This window comes from Apodemus sylvaticus, chromosome 4, assembly GCF_947179515.1.
Source record: "Apodemus sylvaticus chromosome 4, mApoSyl1.1, whole genome shotgun sequence".
NCBI classification, from domain to species: Eukaryota; Metazoa; Chordata; class Mammalia; order Rodentia; family Muridae; genus Apodemus; species Apodemus sylvaticus.
The window spans coordinates 115,354,510-115,375,651 of NC_067475.1; the positions used below are offsets into that span (position 1 = coordinate 115,354,510).

General features: G+C 44.4%; 1 protein-coding gene across 1 annotated transcript in view; it reads left to right on the forward strand.

Annotated features, from left to right (window-relative positions):
* The first annotated feature begins 278 nt into the window (after positions 1-278).
* The window catches only part of Cog6 (component of oligomeric golgi complex 6), a 35,480-nt gene continuing 14,616 nt past the window's right edge, over positions 279-21,142 (forward strand). The window contains exons 1-12 of the mRNA XM_052180533.1: positions 279-466; positions 1,879-2,022; positions 3,329-3,400; positions 4,164-4,222; positions 6,624-6,735; positions 7,706-7,788; positions 8,136-8,206; positions 9,933-10,026; positions 14,871-14,999; positions 15,071-15,162; positions 17,044-17,108; positions 20,130-20,221. Of these exons, the coding sequence (XP_052036493.1) occupies positions 314-466; positions 1,879-2,022; positions 3,329-3,400; positions 4,164-4,222; positions 6,624-6,735; positions 7,706-7,788; positions 8,136-8,206; positions 9,933-10,026; positions 14,871-14,999; positions 15,071-15,162; positions 17,044-17,108; positions 20,130-20,221 (1,166 nt within the window). The 5' untranslated portion in view covers positions 279-313. The remainder of the gene's footprint in view (positions 467-1,878; positions 2,023-3,328; positions 3,401-4,163; positions 4,223-6,623; positions 6,736-7,705; positions 7,789-8,135; positions 8,207-9,932; positions 10,027-14,870; positions 15,000-15,070; positions 15,163-17,043; positions 17,109-20,129; positions 20,222-21,142) is intronic.

Genomic DNA, 21,142 nt, shown 5'->3' on the forward strand with positions numbered 1-21,142 from the left:
GTTTGGTTGGTTTGTTTGTTTGTTTGTTTGTTTGTTTTTCCGAGACAGGGTTTCTCTGTGTAGCCCTGGCTGACCTGGAACTCACTGACCCGGAATTCACTCTGTAGACCAGGCTGACCTCAAACTCAGAAATCCGCTTGCTTCTGCCTCCCAAGTGTTGGGATTACAGGCGGGCGCCACCACTGACCTCCCCAGATTTTAAAGTAAATCCACAGTGAGTGTATCGGGTCGCGGTGCGCATGCGCGGCCAGGTGTGCGCATGCGCGAGCGAGTGCACAAGCGCAGTGCTTCCGTTACGCGGGCTCAGTCAGCGATGGCTGACGCCAGCGGGGAAGTAGCTGCGGTCCCCGCCTCCGGGGCCGCCAATGGCCTCAGCAATGGGGCAGGCGCGACCACCGCGCAGCCCAACAATCCGCTGTCGCGTAAACTGCACAAGATCCTGGAGACGCGACTAGAAAATGACAAGGTAACCGGAGGGGGCGGGCCCCAGGTCTCGGGCGGGAGCCTGGCCAGGGCAGGAGCTGCTGTCCTAGGCGCAGGAAGCTCTTAGTTGGGTTAGGTGCTAGCTGTGCCCTGACCTTGCTGTGTCCTTTACTTGAGCACCTTCCCGCACGCCCTCCCCTCCGCCGTCTAGAGCAGTACTTCGCAGCTCATATCAGAGCTGGCTGTCTCCCCTGCAGCTTTGAGCAGCCAGGTATACGACTGTGCCAACGTGGCACAAAAGAATACAGTAAAGTGGGAGCGGTAAAGACATAGGTAAAGATACAGGTAAGTGAAAATAAGCTGTCAGCAAGAATTTGACTCCTGTGTGTCAAAAACAGAACATTGACGTGTTGAGTTGTAAATAAAGCCCTGCACTAGATAGGGTTATGACATTGGACAGCTTGGGACGACAAGCTAGGTGTTAGCATCAAGAAGACACTATAAAGCACTTCCCAAAGCCCACCTTTGATCCACAAAACAGCGAAAAGAAACAAAACAAAAAACATCATGGTTGGTGATTTGAGAAGTTTGCTGCGGCTCTGATAAATAAAACTCTCTGAATCCCAGGAAACCACAATGAGAAGCGTGCTGCAAACCCTGTTGCAAGGATTGGTCAACATGATAGACCCATTTCTCCAGAACTCCCAACTGCCAGGCACACAAGCCGCTCTTCACAATTTGAGTGAACTGAGCTATAAAGTTTTGCCTCACCCACGATATTTATCTGACTTCTTGTCAGTTGGCTTTCACTTCTTCAAGCATCTTAATAACTTTGTGCCAAGAACGGGATGCCCTCTAAGAGTTCACAGAATCCAGAACTCATCAGCAAAAATGTGTCAATTGTAATGGTTTCAGTTTTAATTAATAAAGGTGTTTGAGCTGATGATTTAAAATTGACATCCTAAAATCAGTTTCTTTTGCACCAACCTAATATAAATGTACATTTTTTTATCTCATGACAATTGGTGCTATAACTTTCTATACTTTGTCAGTTCACAGTCTCTCAGAACATATACTATGCAAAGACTTGCCTTTTTAGAAATGGAGGAGGAATAAAGGGAGGAGAGGGCCTGGGAGGACAGTAGGGGTAGGGGAAACTGGCCAGGATATAAAATAAAGTTAATTTTAAAAAGGAGTTACCTTCTAAAAATTAATAAATAATATTAAAATTCAAAGCACTTCTGCTGTGTATTACCTTTACATATATAATTATATGTAAGTATACTGTTAACTGTGTCCCAAAGTAAGTTTACTGCTTATTAATTCAGATACTACTTTTTGTGTTATTTAATGGAAATAAGTCAATTGAAAATAATTCCATTGAGTTTTGGCTAGATATCAGGAAACCACTGAAAAGTCAGTCCAAATGATGTCCTTCTGTTGTCACTTGGATAGGAGATGTTGGAAGCTCTCAAGGCCCTTTCAGCCTTTTTTGTTGAAAATAGTTTGCGGACTCGAAGAAATTTACGGGGTGATATTGAACGTAGAAGCTTAGCCATCAACGAGGAATTTGTAAGCATTTTCAAAGACGTGAAGGAGGTATGTAACTTCTTTTAGTGTTTATGGAGAGCTATATGTTTGGTGTTTTGATACGTTTTTAATTAAATTGCAGTATTATGTGATAATGTACAATTGTCAACTAGAAACCACCTTAACTTTTTATTTGAATTATTGTAATTTCTAAGTTCTTTGCCTCTATTAAAAACTTATAATGTTTATTTTGAGAAATTATCTTAAGAATTGTAATTTCTTAATAAAAACCACTTTCTCAATGGTTTTAAATACTATTTATTAATTGTGATTTCTTTATTGTGTAATATTTCATGACTATTGATACTACATTGCTAGTATTGCTATATACTGACATATTAATGTAGAAATCAGGTGGAAGTGATAAACATGGTTTTAGCAAGGACTTGGTAAAACAGTTCTCAGGTGTTGACTGAAGGCTGCTCATCTCAGAGGTGAAGAGGAAGGCTTGGTTTCTGAGTGACGTAGGATGAGTACATGGATACATTTGGGGTTGCCTGAGAACAGTTCAGTTTCTAAGGAGAGAGGAGACACAAATAGGGAAGTGGGCAGGTGGAAGCAGCAAGAATGGCCGGAGCTGGTGCTTGCTGAGGTTGGGCGGAGTAAGTACATAAGGATTCACAGTATCAAAGTCTGTGATAAATAGTTGCCTACAGTTGCCTGTGGTGATCTGTAGCCAGTGCTTTTGTTCAGTGAGTACAGTTAGGCAACTCAGTACAAGTTAAGATGCAAACATTCTTAATCCAGGCTTGTAACCCAGTCGGTAAACCACCTGCCTAGCGTCCCTCAAAAGTAACATCATCATGGTGTATAGAATTGCTTTCCTATATTTTGAAAATAGAAGTAATTTTTAAAATAAATGATGAGGCACTGACTTTTAACTTTATATCTTTGAAAATCACCAGCTCATCTCAGTTGCTAACCTAACCCCTTTCCCATGGTTAGCTAAACTGTTTCCGTGTGCTGCATACATTGTGGCACATTTACGGTTTAGTTCTCTCATCTTTTCTTTTTTAGAAATTAACAGAACACATACACACATATACAATTTTGCATATAAATATAAATATGAAGTGCATATAAATTTGGAATAGTTAGATCTAGCTACTAATATACTTACTAACTATATAGTTATTCTTAAGTTCTTAAGATATGCAGATATTCATCTGTTTAAGTTTATTGTTTTGTTTTTATACACCCTCTAAAATAAATGGGCCAGTATCTTAATGCAACAAACAGCTTGTGGCCTTTGGCCTAAAAATGAAATTTTTCTTTATGCTCTCTACAGTAGTTGGTGTTATTTTTCCCCTGTTAGGAACTTGAAAGCATCAATGAAGATGTACAAGCGATGAGCAGCTGTTGTCAGGACATGACGAGTCGCTTGCAGGTACCTCACAGTGGCTGGACTTTTAGGTACAAGTGAGGTTTCAAAAATGTGTGAGCATCTGACATGTAATGGTGCGTAGGAAGTGCGTATTACAAAGGTTCTGGTTTTTAGAAGAGCGCAAGCCCTGAATGCTCTTGTGTTTCACTGCCGGGTTGGGCCTTCCTCCACTGGGCTGTTTCACCAGCTGGGGCCTTGTTTTGTTGTATTCTGTAGTTTGGGGTTTTTAAGTTGTTGTTGGGCCACTTGTGCCTTGTTGGGATCCTCAGGGCTGGCTGACTAATCTTCTGATGACTGGTTGCTGTTAACCAAATTTCACTTCTGGTTTTTTGTTTGTTTATTTTGGTAATGGCTTGAAAGGGGGTAGGAGAGCATTTCTTGGTATGACACTTGGGCAGGAACAACCAGGTGTGTCTCCAGCACCTGTCCTTCAGGTCCTGTGTTCTCTGGCTCTGAGACTTGATTCCCATGACCTGCGCTCATCAAAGCACAGCAAGAACCATCACCTCTCCCTGTGCTGCTGCTTCACTGCAGAGCATCCGGTCCTGTTGTCCTCCGAGTTTCAGCGCCCTGTGTTGAGGGAACCCGGGAGGGGGAGGGGCACCGTTAGAAAGGTAATTCATGAGCCGTGAGGCGTCTGTGCCCATCACTTGGGCCTTTTTGAGCTCCTTGCCATTTGTCTGAAGTCCAGGAAGTGGGGATATTAGCCTTATGGAAATATAGTGAAGTCGGGATACACTGATGTTTGATGTATTTACAATTTTAGGCAGCAAAAGAGCAGACTCAAGATTTAATAGTAAAGACCACCAAGCTTCAAGCTGAGAAGTAAGTTTTTCTTCAAAAGTAAGTCACCTCCTCATGAATGCAGATTTAGTGGGAAGTTGTAATAATACCAAGTCAAAATGGAAATAGTGTAGAATGCTACTCAAGGCTCACGGAGCACACAGACCCCAGAGCTATTAATAGGTGATAGGCAACTTTAGCGTGGAAACTGTCGTTAGAAACATTATGCCTGGTTCTTGGTGTAAGAGATTACTTTGTTTTGGAATAGAGATTATCTGGTATTTGGAAGTAGTTGTAGTGATAGGATGTATGATCAATCAAGACTGCAGGAACACCATTTTGATTAATGAAGCCACAGGGAGAGTGGTTCTTTGTACCTTGTAATTGGTTCTCAAGATAAGTCTAAAGACAGCTCCAAAAAAGGTTGTTAGTAAAATGGTTAATTTTTATTCAAGGAATTTTATGAAGTTTTGTAATTACTTTAAGCCTGTGTGCGGATGGTTGGCCCTTTATCTGAAAATTAAAATCAGTTAGATGATTTTCAGAGAGTAGGACATATACTTTTCAGCTCTGTGTAGGAAGCATTATATGATTGGTTTAAGTAAATACCTGAATTATGTTTCCCTTTTAGAATCTTGTGTTATTCATTACAGGGACATTTGCTTGGTGAATTTAAAGTCTTTCAACCTAAAAATATAAGTAACACAAGGCAGACATACCTTGCCATGAGTATAATTATAATGCTTATCTTTGTTAATTCTTAACAGAATGTCTCCAGTGTAGAATATTGTTACTCCTATGTGCTAGGTAGAGTCTCTGCCACAGATATATCCCAGCCTCAGATTGGCAGTCCTCCTGCTTCCCTGCCTCCCAAGTGCCATCACAGACGTGTGTCACTGTGCCATGCTGTATACCCATTATATATACAGACCTGCTGTATACCCATTATATATACGGACCTGCTGTATACCCATTATGTATACGGACCTAGAGTTCAGACACTGGGAGTGCTGCATTGCTGCATAGGGAGCTCAGGCAGTGCTGGCACTTAGATGGGAACTGTTCCCTTGGTCACTGCAGACTGCCTTTTACTCTACAGTGTTCCTTTTCCTGATTGCCAGCTAGCCCATCTGTTACATTCACATTGAATAGTATACAATATTGTTTTTATTGTCAAGCAGAAAGAGTTGTATATTAGGGATCTGTAGAGTAACAGAATTGATAAAATGAATCTCTGTCTCTATGTAAAAGAGATTTATTTGAATGCCTTACAGGCTGGGGTCTGGCTATCCAACAATAGCTGTCTGTTAATGGAAGGTCCAAGAATAATCCAGTAGCTGTTCCATTCACAAGGCTGAGTGTCTCAGCTGGTCGTCAGTATACCTGGAATCCTGAAGAAGTAGGCTCTAATGGTAGTGAAGGAATGGACTGGGGAGTGAAGGCTGGAGCAATCAGGCAGAGAGAGTGCTTCCTTCTACCATGTCCTTTATATAGGCTGTCAGCGGAAAGCGTCCAGATTAAAGGTGGATCTTCCTGCCTTAAAGGATCTGGATTAAGGATCTATCTTCCCACCCCAAAGATTTGAATTGGAAGTGAATCTCCCCATTTCAAATCATTTAATTAAGAAAAAAAAATCCCTGCCGGGCAGTGGTGACACACACCTTTAATCCCAGCACTTGGAAGGCAGAGGCAGGCAGATTTCTGAGTTCAAGGCCATCCTGGTCTACTGAGTGAGTTCCAGGACAGCCAGGGCTACACAGAGAAACCCTGTCTTGAAAAACAAAAACAAAAACAAAAACAAAAACAAAATCCCTCACAGGTGTAGTCAGACATTTGGGTTTTAGTTAATTCCAAATGTGGGCAAGTTTATAGCCAAGATTAGCCACCACAAATGGGGAAGGCCAAAGGTGCTATTACAGGGTAAATCTTTGTCTTCCATATCTGAAATAGTCTGTGTATCTTAGGCTGGCCTAGAAACCCAGAGATCTGACTACCTTTGCCTAAATTTGACATTAAGGCACATATTTTAATTAGAAACATAGCTTTTTGACTTATAAGCTCATTCATTATCTCTTTGCAACATAAAAATGAACAGAACTAATTTTTTGTTTGCTGTGTGTTTTGTGTGAAAACTTTGAGGTCAGGATATATTAATGAGTAAGAGAAATTGCTTGAAATCAAGAGTGTATTTCTGTCTAGGAAAGTAGCCTTTGTAAAAGGCCATAAATTGGTGCAGTGCCATTTGTGAACATATTTCTTCCTTTACTTATGAACAGTACCTTTTACTATGTGCAGTTCTGCAGGGCAGAGCTGTGCCTGCTGCTGATCCTTGAGATGGAAACAAGGCTTTCTTGTAGAGAATCTTTCACAGTTTTGTTGTGTGAGGCATTTGCTTTATAGTCATATAAAAGCATAATATGCATCATTTTTCTTCCTGTTACAGCCAAAGACTAGAAATTAGAGCACAAGTTGCAGATGCCTTTTTGTCCAAGTTCCAGCTGACTTCTGATGAAATGAGTCTCCTCCGAGGTACAAGAGGAGGCCCCGTTACTGAGGTACATTCGTGTCCGCCGGGGTCACTTAGAGTGTAGCAATTACAGCTGCTTTGAGGAAGATGTGATTTTGAAAGCTGAATTTTCTCATTTAAGAAATGATAATGTGGAAATATTTCTAAATTTGAAGTTAAGGCACGTATCTTAATTAATTTAAGGTTTTATTTCAAAGTTGTTCAGTCTGGTATGGTAGCACACACCTGCCATTAATTCCAGCATGTAGGAGGCAAAGTTAGGCAGATCTCTGGCATTTGAGGCCAGCCTGATCTACATGGCATATTTCTGACACTGAATACAAGCATTTAGCTGTTATATCACCTTTCACTATAAATGATACATATTCATGTTTTCCTTATTCCTGTTTTCATTAGGATAAAATGATGATACATTGCTTATTTTTTCCTTCATAACTCTATCTTGCTTAAGTTGGAATTTGCTTGATTTTCTCTCTTTTTTATGCTTTGCCACACTTTGCAGACTGAATGACAGATCTATAAAGCCTCCCAAATGCCATTTACTTCTTTTTCCTTAAAGTCAAGTAATTTGTCCAGAAAGGACTCTTTCTGTCTCCTCACCCCTAAGGCTCTGGTCTTATCAGAGTCCAGTCTGTCTGATGAGCTTCTTCTATTCTTTTCTCCTGGTGAGGGAGCAGGGATGTATATGGAATGCATATGGAATGCCTATGTAGCAGAGACATAAGGCAGCTACTCTTACTTGGCTGCGTGCTTGCTGAGGACGGCAGGGACATAGTCTTTACACATTCCCTACTACTGGCAACTAGCATAGTGTTTGTTACATGGTGGGCACTAGATTAATGTCAGGCTTAAAATATGAAGAAATACCTATTATGCCTATAAATGCAGATGAAATCTGTAAGACTTTGTTAGAATAGAATAGAATAGAATAGAAAACAATTTTGTTTCACTTTTGTAGTGATCTTTTAATCATTTTTAAATGACACTTAATTTTAAAGGACTTTTTCAAGGCCTTGGGAAGAGTGAAACAGATTCATAATGATGTCAAGGTTCTTCTGCGAACCAACCAGCAGACGGCAGGGTGAGTAGCTGCCGGGTGACCGGGGCAGTGCTGCTTGCCTGCGTGAACTTGAGAGTCACTCCGGCTGCTGAAACGATAGTCTGTGACATGGGAATGTGATCCTCATTAGTCCTTGGGAAAGTGGGAAGCGTCCAGCCTCATGTGTTTGACTGAAAAAAAACCACATTGGGAATTAGTTGACGGAATTAAGAATTGACATTTAATTGTAAACAAATTACTGAAATAATTCCATAAAGTGATTAAAAGTTAATAAGGGTCAAATTGTTATGCAATTACACCTGAATAACTACTTAGGTACAACTGTTGACTACAGTTTGCATTGTAATAATGTTTTAATTTTCATTAAGTCTGGAGATTATGGAACAGATGGCCTTGCTTCAAGAAACTGCTTATGAAAGACTTTACCGGTGGGCTCAAAGTAAGTAATTTTTTCACGTATATTTGTATTGAATTCTTAAAATTTCATGAGGCCTTTATTTGCTTTCTTACAAAGTATTTGTGTGTGTGGAGAGTATGCATGTGAGTGTGTGTGCTACAGAGAACAAGTGGGGTGGGGGTCCCCAGGAGCTTGAGCACAGGTGGTTGGGAGCCTCCTAACATGGGTGCTGGAATCTGAACCGAGTCCTCTGCAGTAGCAGAACACACTCTTAGCTGCTGTGTCGTCTCTCAGTCTCTGACTGATCTGTTTTACAAAGCTAAGCAAACTTTGCATGTTCACATACCGTTTTGTGAGTCTATCAGGAACGTAGCTTAGGCGGGGATAAATGAAGACGGTGTCTCTGCTCTAAAGGAAAGCAGCGAAGAAGACGCTTCTGTCCTGAATACATAAATGCAGGCAGCATTTGGCTGGGCAGCTCTTACTAGTTATGTGGCTGTAATGTTAGAAATGGGGAACTGTGATAAACTACCACAGCCTGAGATGCAGTGATGAGTGAGTCATCTTGGCAGGCTGTCAGAAGTCAGGCGTGGTTCTCTCGGTGCTAACATTACAGTGTTGGAAAAGCCCTGCTCTGGTAGTTTCTCTCCCTCCTTAGTCTGTGTGTTGGAATGGTTGGCTGCTTGCATTTGCAAGAATGAAGTCTTGAATTTTCCTTGTTGACTGTCACTAGTCATGTGATCCATCTTCATCATTGTCTTCTTCCTGTCTTCCAGCCCACGGGGCTGGCCAGGTCACTCCTAGTTTTCATTTCCCGTTTCCTGGTTCAGACTTGTTAATGACATCCTCTTCTATTTTAGGCCTGGCGATTACCTGAACTTACTTAGGCAGTTTGAGAAAATGCTCTAGTAGCAAGGTCTTTCACTTTCAGACCCCCTGCAATGTTCCTTTTTCCAGGAACTTGGGTCAGGGTATCTTCAGAGCTTATTTTGCCTAGAGCCAAGAGTCCCATGGGTGTCTCCAGTGCTGATTCAGGTCCTAGTGGTCCTGTCAGATAGAGTAATATTTGCAAAGTAACATATTAAATAGGGGGAGACAGTTACATTGCGTGGAGTGTGAGTGTGCAGTAGGTTAGTAGGAAGCACGGCGGACTGGTGCAAGCGCTGGAGTTAATCAGTTAGCAGGCTGCCGCCATGTACTGCATGCCTGGGCTTTGGTCGAGTTTCCTTGTTTTTCCACCTCTCTTCCTGTCTATACAGTCTGCTCTCGTGTGGACTGTTCTTTCTCTGTCTATATCCAGGTCTTAGTCTGCAAGACTGCTAGAGAGTCCAGGCGCCCCTGGAGCAGTCCACACCCACTGTAGCACAGTGACTAGCTGTCACTGAAAGGCGGCCACTGGATATCTGGCATGCATCAACATGCTGCTGTTTTGTGATACAACTTTTCACGTTTGTCTCGCCCTCCTGCCTGGACTATCCTTCCTCAAAGGCGGGGCATTGCCTCGGATCTCTCTGTGCTCCCTTAAGTTTTAAGCTAGTGTTGCTGGCTGTGCAGCCTTGGCTCCCAGGGATGGCAGAGCCGTGTGTAGTTGCCTCCGCATTATCAGTCAGAAGTCCTCAGTTCTTTGAATGTAGGGATTTGCAAGCACTTTACAGGAAAAACTGAGGCATAAGGTGAAATGATGATTGCTGTGGAGGAAAAGCGCGAGCATGGAGACTAAAATGAGCAGACTGCTGGGACTGGAGTTACCCTGCTGATTCTTTTCCAGGCGAATGCAGAGCACTGACTCAAGAGTCCTGTGATGTGTCTGCGGTGTTAACTCAGGCCATGGAAGCCCTGCAGGACAGGCCTGTCTTGTACAAGTAAGCCGCGCTGCTTTGCCTTCCGTTACTCCCGTGATTTATGAAGCGAGTGCTGGACTGATGCTCAGTGCTAGTCACTTAGGGTGTGCCATCGGCGCACCAGGGTGTCCCTGAAGTATGATTGTCTCTTGGTTATGTGGCAGCTGGGTGACTTAGTCAGTTTACCATCTCATCAACTTCTTTGGGATAGTGCATCACTAAAGTCCCTCCAGCACTACAGCCCTGGAAGAAGGTTATCGTGTAGCGATAGTATAATATAGTTACTCTGAGAAGAAAAGAGAATATTCACAGTTAGGCTTTTTTTTTTTAAAGGTCCAGGTCATTGATCTTGCAACTGTGCCAGCTAAGATCTTCAGAATAATGCTTTGGGTGGGGACCGTATGCATTTCATTTGTTGATTTATAAATTCTGTATCTTACTCACAAAAGTTACTGCATTTTTAAAGCGCTTGTATTAGTTTGGGTTCTCTAGAGTCACAGAACGTATGGGATAGTCCTTATATATTTAAGGAATTTGTCAATGACTTACAGTCTATAGTCCAACTCCCCAACAATGGTCAGCAGCAGCTGTGGATGGAAGTCCAAGGATCTAGCAGTTTCTCAGTCCCACAAGGCAAGCAGGCAAGGAAGAGTGAGAGAGAATCTTCCTTCTTTCAATGTCCTTATGTATCTCCAGCAGAGGGTGTAGCCCAGATTAAAGGCTGTAGGTCTCCAACAGAGGGTGTGGCCCAGATTAAAGGTGTGTGCATCCATGCCTTTAATCCCAAATGATCTTGAACTCGGAGATCTCCTTGTTTTAGCCACTATGCTTCAAGATCTCCATACCAAGATCCAGGTCAGAAACTTATATCTCTGAGCCTCCAAATTAGGATCATAGGTGAGCCTTCCAATTCTAGACTGTAGTTCATTCCAGATATAGTCAAGTTGACAACCAGGAATAGCCACTACAGCGCTGGAGCAGACTAAAAGCCAGCAGTGTTGGACAGCAAGTGTTGATGCTTTGGGAGACCGCCAGGGGTTCATCCAGAGCCCCTCGGAGGCTCCCTTCCTTGTCACAGACCATGAATGCCATGCCAGGCCAGCTGTGTGAAGCAGCAGCATCGTGCAGCTTACAACAACATGGTACAGGATGGGCCCTGTTCTGAGTGCTAGGGAAGAGGTCAACTTCAGAGCATCATATAAACAAACCTGTTGTAATAGGATGAGGCCTTGATAGTCAGAATGCCGTGTTCCGGGTGGCCCACGTGTCCTGTGATAGGCGAGGAGGATGACCATCAGAGTGCACGTCCTAAGGGAAGCAGTGCACAGTGAGCCCCGGGTTGAAGAGGTGTTTTCTGGGAGGGAGCAGACTATTCCACTTGGAGGGAGTTGTGGGTGTGAAGGTGTGAACTGGCTGGGAAGGTGAGAACTGGCTGCACTTCTGTCAAGCCGGTGCTGCCTGCTGGTCAGCAGCTCTGTGGTTCCCTTCCAGATGCTAGCACTGGCAGTGATTACCACAGTCTTGCAGTGCTTGGACACCTGGGCTTGGTTTTAAACAAGTGCTGCACGAGCTGCAGGTTTGTCCTTGTTCAGAGGTTAATGTTGCAGTGCCTTCACTGCGAACTTCCACACAAGCACACCACATGGCCTACTTCCTTTGGCCCCCTTCAGTTCCTAGTAGACCTTGGTTCAGAGGAAGGGTTTTTAGAGGTGGAGAATTGTTTTTACAGTTTGCTAAACTTGGCTATGTGGCTTATTTTTCTTAAAAAGACATCTTCTTTGTGGTTATTAATGCTCTGTGCTCCTTATGCACCAAATGTATTTTAATGTACTCTTCTGTTGGTGGGCACCTAGGTTGATCTATGTCTTAGGTCAGTGTTGGGGCCTTACTACTGAACTTTGATAATGGTGATCATGATTATTATTACTATTATTATTATCACTACTACTACTACTACAATTGTTGTTTTTGTGAGACGGGATCCCTCACTTCATCTAGAGCTCACACATTCAGCAAGGCCAGCTGGCCAGTGAGCTGCAGGAATTCTGTGTCTGCTTCCTCAGTACTGTGATATAAGGTGTTAACTGTCATACCTAGCTTTTTACGTGAGAGCTGGCGACCGAACCTAGATCCTCCCGGCTGTGTGGCAGGTCCTCTTTCCATGAGCCATCTCCCCTGGCGCCAGGTACTGAGCTCTAAGGGAGGATTCTTGAGTCAGATATCCTGAAGGAGCCCTTAGCCCTCTGTGCACCTTTGTCCCTAGTTGCAGTGAGGATGATAATGGTGCCTGTTTCCCCAGGCTGTGGAGGGCTCATTTCTGCAGGTACCTAAAGTAATGTCAGACATTTCTCACCAGCGCGGAGGCAGGCAGATACTGCAGCCCAGGCAGGCAGGGGTGTGTGAGCCAGAAAGGACAGCAGAGTAAGAGGAAGGAAGCACAGAGCTCTCACCAGGGCAGTGACGGAACCGGGAAGGCTGTGGGGAATGTCTGGAGACTGAGAAGGGAAGCAGGCTTCAGGCACCATTCACTAGGCTACGGGGAGTGCTGGGAAAGGGAAAATCACCTTTTCTTAAGTCATCATTGCTTGTCCATTTCAGCTGTAGGATGTTTCCTGTTGCAGCAGGTGGCAGTGTAGGAACTCCATCTAAGCAGTTGTGGCCCTCTCAAGTGAATAAATATCATGCACAAGAAAATGCTAGTTGAAGTCCTTGAGAAAGTTGCCTAGTTTGTGTTTCTTAGTAGTTGTAACTGTATGCTAATGTGCTATACTAATAAACCACTGTACCAATCACTACTTTTTCATTCTTAACACATCCTGGGGCCACCTGGAAAGAGAGCCCCAACGAGGAATTTTCTATGTCATGCCATGGGTCTACCAGGGTGAGGTGGCATTGTCCTGACTATTAATTGAGATGGAAGGCTACCTGGATGTGGCAGCACCAAATGGACTGGGTGTGATGGGAAGGAGGGAAGAAGGCTTGCTGAGCCAGAGCAGTGGCTAAGGCAGCAGTCGGCACATCTGCCAGCTCTGCTGTGGTGTGGTGGGCTGTGACCTCCTTCAGGGCCCCGCCCTGACTTCCCAGAAGTCATAGGCTGTGAGCTACAGTCAAGCTTCTCCCCCGCGGCTGTGGGGCGGGGTGGGTGGGGAGGGTGGTTATCACTGTAACAGAATGGAAGCAGAGCAGCTATGCACACACACACACACACACACACACACACACACACACACACACAGCTTTAAAGCTGAGGGTAAATGGACATTTTAAAAACATTGCTGACCCTTTCTCCTTTAGTAAACCGGAGCATATAAGTTGTTCAGGATGTGGAGCTTGTACATAACTGAGGCTTTATTTTGTTTTATGAATCTGTGTTGCATTCCAACAAGGAGATTCTACAGCATTCTTGTCTCTTGATTTGCTTTTTGGGCAGAAGTTTATAATATTTATGTATTTTGAATATTCAGTCTTATAAAAGCTACATTTTGAAATTGTAGCCTTTATTGAGAAAGTCCTTTTTAGTTTTTGTTTGTCTCTGAGAAGGATGTTCCGTGTCTAGAGATGGTTGAAGCTTCTTTCTGCCTCATGCTGTATTTTCCTAAATTATATTTATCTGCAGGAGGGTTGACCTTAATGTTAAGTGAGACTTCGAGTTCTTGTACAGGTTAAATCCCGGTAGGTGTTCACCAGGCCTGGTAGACATGTTCCCTCTGAGCACTGAGTGGTGTCAGTGTGTGATGGAAGTGAAATGTTGGCTCTAGTTTGTCTTAAAATATAGAAAGCAAACGTAAGACATTGTGCGGCACAGCAAAGCTCTGCCTGATGTCTGCACTTCCTCCCTCTACTACGGTGTATTTGCAGAGATCTCAACACCTCAGGCGAGGTCCCTGTTCCTCACTCCCACTGTCTGTCACTTCCCTCGCTTCCCTCTCTGTTGGGTATAATGTGAATAGGAAAAGCATCCAGCAATGCTCTTACGTAGTTGGAGTTTTCCTTATAGCTGTGAGTAATTCAGAAATTAGCTCTTCTGGACATCTTGAGGAAACTTTGGTAAATTTTGTATATTAGCTATTGAATTCATTCTTACTATTTAGACTGTTTAGGAATTTAAAAATTGGTGGCATAGAATCTGCTGACTTTACATTATTAAAATTTTTAAAAATTTTGGCTGTGTACAGAATATTAAAAAGGGCATAAAGAGTGGCAGGTATATTAGGATTGAAGGACTGATTCCATCCATCCCACGCACTCATCCAGACCACCCTGCACTGGTTCATAGCTTCCTTCTCTGTCGGTTCAGTCCCTCCACCATAGAAACATTTCCCTCATCTTCATCAGTGATGAGTAACTTCTCATGTAAAACATACTTGCTGTGCATACATAGCCAGGCAATAAATGTATTGAACAACTAATAAGTCTCATTTGAGTCAAAATGCGCTTTTAAAAATCAGCAAATTTGGATCCATTTTGGGTGCTAAGTGATAGTAACAGAAAGAGAAATTTTTAATATGGAAAAAAAATAAAGGTCTTAGTATTTGACCTGAACTCTAACTAGCTTCTGAGAACTAGGTGTGTGGCTTTCGGTCATCTCTGGAGACAGCTGTTAATGTTACCACCACTACTGCCACCACCACCGCCACCACTGCTGCTGCCACTGCTCTTGGACCAAAGTATTCCTTTGAAGGAGCAACATTTGTACCTTTCAATTGAATTTTCAACTTGTTAAAATGATTCATAACTTTTAGTTGCAAGATCCGTCTTGAGGGGGGTGTGCCTAATACAGCTTTCCCGTCTTGTTCATCTTAGATACCGACGGAAGTGTCTGTTAGGGGAAAATAGGTACTGCTCACGTCGTGTGTGTCTTCTAGGTATACCCTGGATGAGTTTGGAACGGCCAGGCGAAGCACTGTTGTTCGTGGGTTTATTGATGCTCTTACAAGAGGAGGGCCAGGAGGAACACCGAGACCCATCGAGATGCACTCCCATGACCCGCTGAGGTATGGTGACAGACACTAGGGGAGGATTTGACTCTCCCCTGGGGCGCTTACTCACAGGTGGTTTTCCTCAGGTATGTGGGCGACATGCTGGCGTGGCTCCATCAGGCTACTGCCTCTGAGAAGGAACATCTGGAAGCTCTCTTAAAGCATGTGACTGCACAGGGTGAGTGTGCTGGCGGTACTGCAAACTCCTAAGAGAAAGTGCACATGGCCTCTGTGTTTCCCTTGCTGTCTTCACAGAGATAAACATACCACACGAACACCCTGATGTCCTTAGAGACTCTTCCTCCTACACTCCCTCCCCTTGGCTTAATAGATTTGTGTGTTTTCGTCTGCTGCTCAGCCGTTCAAGTTCAGGGTCTGCCCGTCTTCCGGTGCCTTCTGGTATGACGTGACTGCAGAGCCAGGCGTACATTGGCTCAGACCCTCAGCATCGAGCTCAGAGGCAAGGGCGCTGTGAGTGGCTGAGTGCCACTCATGCCAGCTCTAACTGGTCATTTTATCACCCAGACTCTTCTTTCTCAAGGGACTCTTCTCAATGCTTAAAATATTTGGGTTTTAAGAGAGGACAGTGACTATATCCCAGAATTGCTGATGTCTACAAAAGTCTAATGTTCTTAGTTGTAACTTTTCAAAGAGGTATATCAGCTACTTTTTTGGTTGCTGTGATAAGATTCCTGATGAAAGCAACACAAAGGAAAGAATTCCACCGTGGCAGTGGCAGAGAAGGCATGGTGGTCCGCGGTCATAAACACAGGTGGCCGGTGTGTATTGGGCACCCTTGTTCCTTTTCTCACTTGAATCAGTTTGGGCCCAGCCCACACTTAGACTGAGTCCTCTTCCCCACTTAAAACACACTGGAAAGGCCCTCACAGATAGACCAAAATATTTGCATCTTTAGCAATTGTAAAATCCATCTACTTCTCATCCAAGTAGATGAGAGCAGCCATTACAGGAGACTTGTTTGAGAGCCGGGGGTTTAGTGTGTACGTTGAGGGTGCTGTGATTTGGTAGAAGGTAGGGAGAAATACTCTTGCTGGTATTGTCTGACTGGAGAGCAGAGTGTGGCCACACTACTGTGGTCACAGACTCGGCTCTTCACCGCTGGGATTTGATGCAGCATATCTTAGGTTGGTACCAAGTTTGCAGTTTTTGTTTGTGGGAGACATGGTCTTACTGTGTAGTCCAGACTGGCCTCAAACTCTCACTCCTGCCTTGTCCTTCTAAGTGCTGGGATTACAGGCGTGAGCTATCACGCCAGCCAAAGTGTGTACTTTTTTTTGTTACCATCGTTATTGCCCAGGGTTAAAAGAATATATTTCCAGACTGAGCATAGAGGCGCATGCCTTTCATTCCAGCACTCAGGAAGCAGACGCTGGTGGATTGCTGTGAGTTTGAGGCTAGCCTGATCTACACATAGTGAGCTCTAGGCCAGCCGGGACTGCATAGTTAGGCCATGCCCCCTCCCCAAAGAAGAAAGAAAGAAAGAAAGAAAGAAGTGATGTGCTTCCTCAAAGGTGTCTTTAGAGAAGTTTAGATGAGATTGTTTAGAAGCTTGAAGATAAGTTAGAGTTAGGTGAAATTCTGAGCCTCACTCTGAAAATGAAAGGGTCCGCCCCACCGTTTAAGTGCATCATGCTTGGTAATGGTACAAACAATGCCAGCTTTTCCTTGGTTCCACGGTCAGGTCTCAGCCTTTGTTCTCAGGGCCACGCCGCCTCCAGCGAGGCGTTCTCAGAGCCACGGGCTGCACTTTCCTGGGTGTCCTCCAGCTCATGGGTCATACTCGGGGCCTCACAGCAATGCTAACCATCATTCACATGAGTCGTCAGCATTTGTAGACATGTGCTAGTTACCGGCACCATTAGACACATCAAAAATTACAACTTAAGTAATGACCCAAAGAAAGACACCTAGCCTAACAAAGTGTTGTTTAATTTAAATGCCATTCGTGACATTACCCATAGGTATTTTCTGTTGAATGGTTCTTAAAACAAGTCAGGTATAACTTGGGAAAATAAAATTATGTTGTACTTAATTTTAGGTGTTAAAGAAAATATCCAAGAAGTTGTTGGGCATATCACCGAGGGTGTGTGTCGGCCTCTAAAGGTAAAGGGTCTGTCTTTATTGTGTTTTCAGGGATCTGACCTATAAGTATTGGCTCATTCTTAGGAGCTCAGAGAAATCAGTGAGTGATGTTGTTTTTCATACTAATATATAATGATTAATCCAAATAGGAACATATTTACCTGTTGCTACTGCTGCTAAATTACTTGCCATGCCAGGACAGGATTGGGAGTCAGCAGGTGCAGACCTCATGTCAGCCTTCTTCCAGTGCTGAACTCTACTGTGCTGCAGTACGCTCGCTCGCTCACATGGGCCTGGCTCCACGGGGCAGTGGTGAGGGTCGGGTGAGGCCCGTGGTCCGTGGCTCCCAGAGTTTGCATCTGCTGCAGACTTCTTCCCACTCACATCACAGTCTCTCGGGGAAGGCAGGAGAGGAGCTCAGGCAGGAGTGGAGGCAGGGGTGGAGGCAGGAGTGGAGGCAGGGGTGGAGGCAGGGGCCGTGGAGGACACTGCTTACTGGCTCGCTCACTCTGCTCCGCTCCGTCCGCCTTGCTATCCATTCCAGGACTGCCTGCCCATAGATGTCACAGCCCAGAGAGCTGGCCCTGCCCACCTCAGTCACCGACCAAAACAGTGTACGAGAGGTTTGTCCACAAGCCAATTGGTGGGGAGATTTTCTCATTTGACGTTCCCTTTTCTAAAATTACCCTACTTCTGCAAAGACTAGCTAGCGCTGTTTATTTCCAGGCTTTCTGTGGTTTTGATTTTTTTTTTTAAAGAAATTTGCGGTCCAAGTTTATTCCATTATATGTCAGGCTCTGTCTTGTCAGCTTCACTTATAAAGCAGACTCATAAACACAGCACCAGAATTTGAGTCTGCCTTCCTCAAGTCCAGGGGTTACAGCCCTTCCTTCTCATAAGCATTCCATTTCTTCTAATAAAATCCTTAATGTGCCCTGTGTTCCTGACCTCCATAAATTATGCATTCTGTGAAAACAGGCATGCACACAGAGAAAAGAGGCATGGGAAATGGAGCTGCGTGGCACATGGCTTGGAATGGGCATCGTATGCTGCCTAGACAGACTAAACTCCCCGGACGTACGTCAGAACACAGAGGCTTGTCAGGATCCCCTTCCTCCCCCTTTTCCATCACCTCCTCCCTCTCCTGTCCCTCCCTCTGTCTCCCCTCCCTCTCCACCTCCCTCCCTCTCTCCCTCTCCACCCTCCCTCCCTCCCTCTCTCCCTTTCCACCTCTCTCCCTCTCCACCTCCCTCCCTCTCTCCCTCTCCACCTCCCTCCCTCTCCCTCTCCCTCCCCACCTCCCTCCCTTTATCTCCCTCCCTCTCCCCCAGCCTTGCTCTGGCACTAACAGGACATATCTCCCATGCTGTGTGCGGGCTTTGCTGCAGTCAGATGCCCCGCGGGCGCCCTTTAAGCATCTGCCTGAGCCTCCCTTGTCCCTTTGTAAGGACCGTGAGTCCTGAGTACTTGGGTGTGGGAGCTGTACCACGAGCTTCCTGTCTGATCTCTGCTGAGGTCTTGTCCTCCAGCACCAGCTCCATTCTAACCGCAGCCGTTCCTGCCACTGTCACAGTCTTGGTCTCCTAGTTTATTTTTCTCTTGTAACAAACGTATTTTCTAAGACTTTTGGTTTGCTGAATGGCTGGTGTCTTCTGTGACCTCTGGGAGAAAGGTTGCTTCCTTGTGTGCCGTTTGTCACTCTCTATGTACCAGCTGTCGCTGCTGTGACTCCGGGGGTTGCTTTCCCTTGAGCTCTGGGCTGTAAGCCGTGGGCTTTTGTCACTTCTGTCTTCCCTCCTTCCCTCTGTCCCTCTCCACCTCGTTCTACCCTTCCACTGTTCCCATGTTCTTTCTAAAGGCAGTAGGAATACGAATTTTCTTGTTTTTAAATTCTGTAAGGCAGATGCAGAATAACTGAGCAGGTGTCTAACATTCATCTGCCCAGGAAAACCTGTCTGCAGTTAGTGTCCTTGTGGTTTAATTGTGTTAAGTTTCTAAACATAGTATTTGTAATGATGCGTATAATTCTAATCCTGGGGTCTTGCTGACCAGCCGTCTAGTCAGCAAGGGAGGCCCAGGTTCAGAGAGAGCCTTGTTTCAGAAGACAAAGTTAGAGTGATAAACAGAAGACACCTGTGCAAACTGCTGGCCCCACACAGGCCTGCAAGGGTGTTCACACCCACATGGACATTTGTGCATGCACACAGACCAAGAAATGTGTTTTAGAAATTGATTTGTAAGGATAAATGTGATTCCTTATCTTGTTGCATCCCGCCAAAGAGGAGTTACTTTCATAAACATGCAAATGTGAAGATAAATTAATGTCTATAACTACTAAAGAGTTCTTTGTAAAGCGGTACACATATAGAGTCTATATCCTGAAAAAAAAAAAAACAGAGCAGAGAACATATGCTGTGTGCACTGGTGTAGCAGATGCTGCAGAGATTGAAGGAGACAGGAAACACTGTCTGTCTGTTTTAGATACGGGGGATAACCGTGAGTAGCCGTGTGAGAGCAGGCAGACTAGGCAGTGTGAGTGTCAGGAGGGAGCAGTGAGTGGCAGAGGCGATTACAAGATTCCTGGGAAGAGCAAGTTCACCTTCAGCCAGAGCGCGCTCTGTTCTGGCGGCCTTGCAGCTGGGCAGGCGCATTGGTGTTCATGTGTGCTTTCCTAGACTGCAAACAGGAACAACCAGGGTAGTACAGACAGATACTCCCCTGCTTTCCCCCACCCGCCGCCGCAGCTGCTTGTGCAGTTTAGTCTTAACCAAATCTGCATACACAGTGGTCCGAACCTCAAAGTGGCCCTGCTGAAGTTTGTATTATTACATGTGTAAGCCAGGTGTTGCAGATACCTTAACAGTTTGTATTAAACTATTTATCTTATGATTTAATATGCAGAATTTCTATAGAAGCATATTGTGATTACTGCAGCAATGAAATTGTAGCACGAATATTTTAATGCTGTGTATCTCCCATCATTAATGAAGAAAAGGTATACTTTAAGAACTGTTCAAGGTTCTCTTCTTCATGTTTTCATAGGTTCGAATTGAACAAGTGATACTTGCTGAGCCTGGGGCAGTTCTATTATATAAAATTTCTAACCTCCTCAAGTTTTACCACCATACCATCAGGTACCAAGAAGAGTGAATGTGCTTGTATCCCTTGTGTGTGGATCTGTAGTCAGGACACAGTCTTGTTCCTGCTGTGCGTTATCACTGAGTGAGTGAGACCACACATGCTCAGTGTGCCAGTGTGCCTTAGGGCCATCGCTTCTTCCCTCCTTCCTTTCCCATGAATGACCACACAAACACACACACACACACAACACACACACACCACACACACACACACAACACACACAATGTACATAACAAAATAGACCTACGGAGTAAGCCTTTCTTCGTCAGTAAGTGAGATCCATGACAGTTCCTGCGATGCATAGACCCTGCAGGACATGTGAGCGGGTGGGCTGTGTTCTTTGGGCACCGATATCCTCGCTTTGCCATCAATGCTCCGTTTTGATTGCACGATGAAATAGGCAGCTTTACCTCTCCCCAGGACAGTCAGCTTAGAGGGTTTGAATGGAAATTAAAATGATTAATATTGTTTATCTTAATGCTGGAAATGAATACGTGGCAATAATTCTTTAACTAGCTTTTTCCCAACTAACTACACAAAGACCTTTCAATCCTTCAGAGCCTTAGGCCTTAGCTAGGCAGACTGTCAACTAGCTCGTCTAAGTTAACCTGACCACCTGGCCCCATCCACCTACAGGCCAGGCCTTGAGTCATGTCTGTCTCCTCCCGTCTCCTCTCCTCCTCCTCATTCCCAGCACTAAAATACTCAACAATACAATACAATTTCATTGCTGGAGTTCCTTTCTCCCTCTCAGGAAGTGGCGACCAAAGTTTTATTAAAGCCAATCAGAGAATGCCTTGGGTAGGTGAGGAAGGATAGAGACACAATTTCACAGAGTGTACCCTAACATTTGAAACAATGTATCTTATCAAAAAATATTAAAATTCCTTTCAGAGTATCAGTGAGCAAAATAT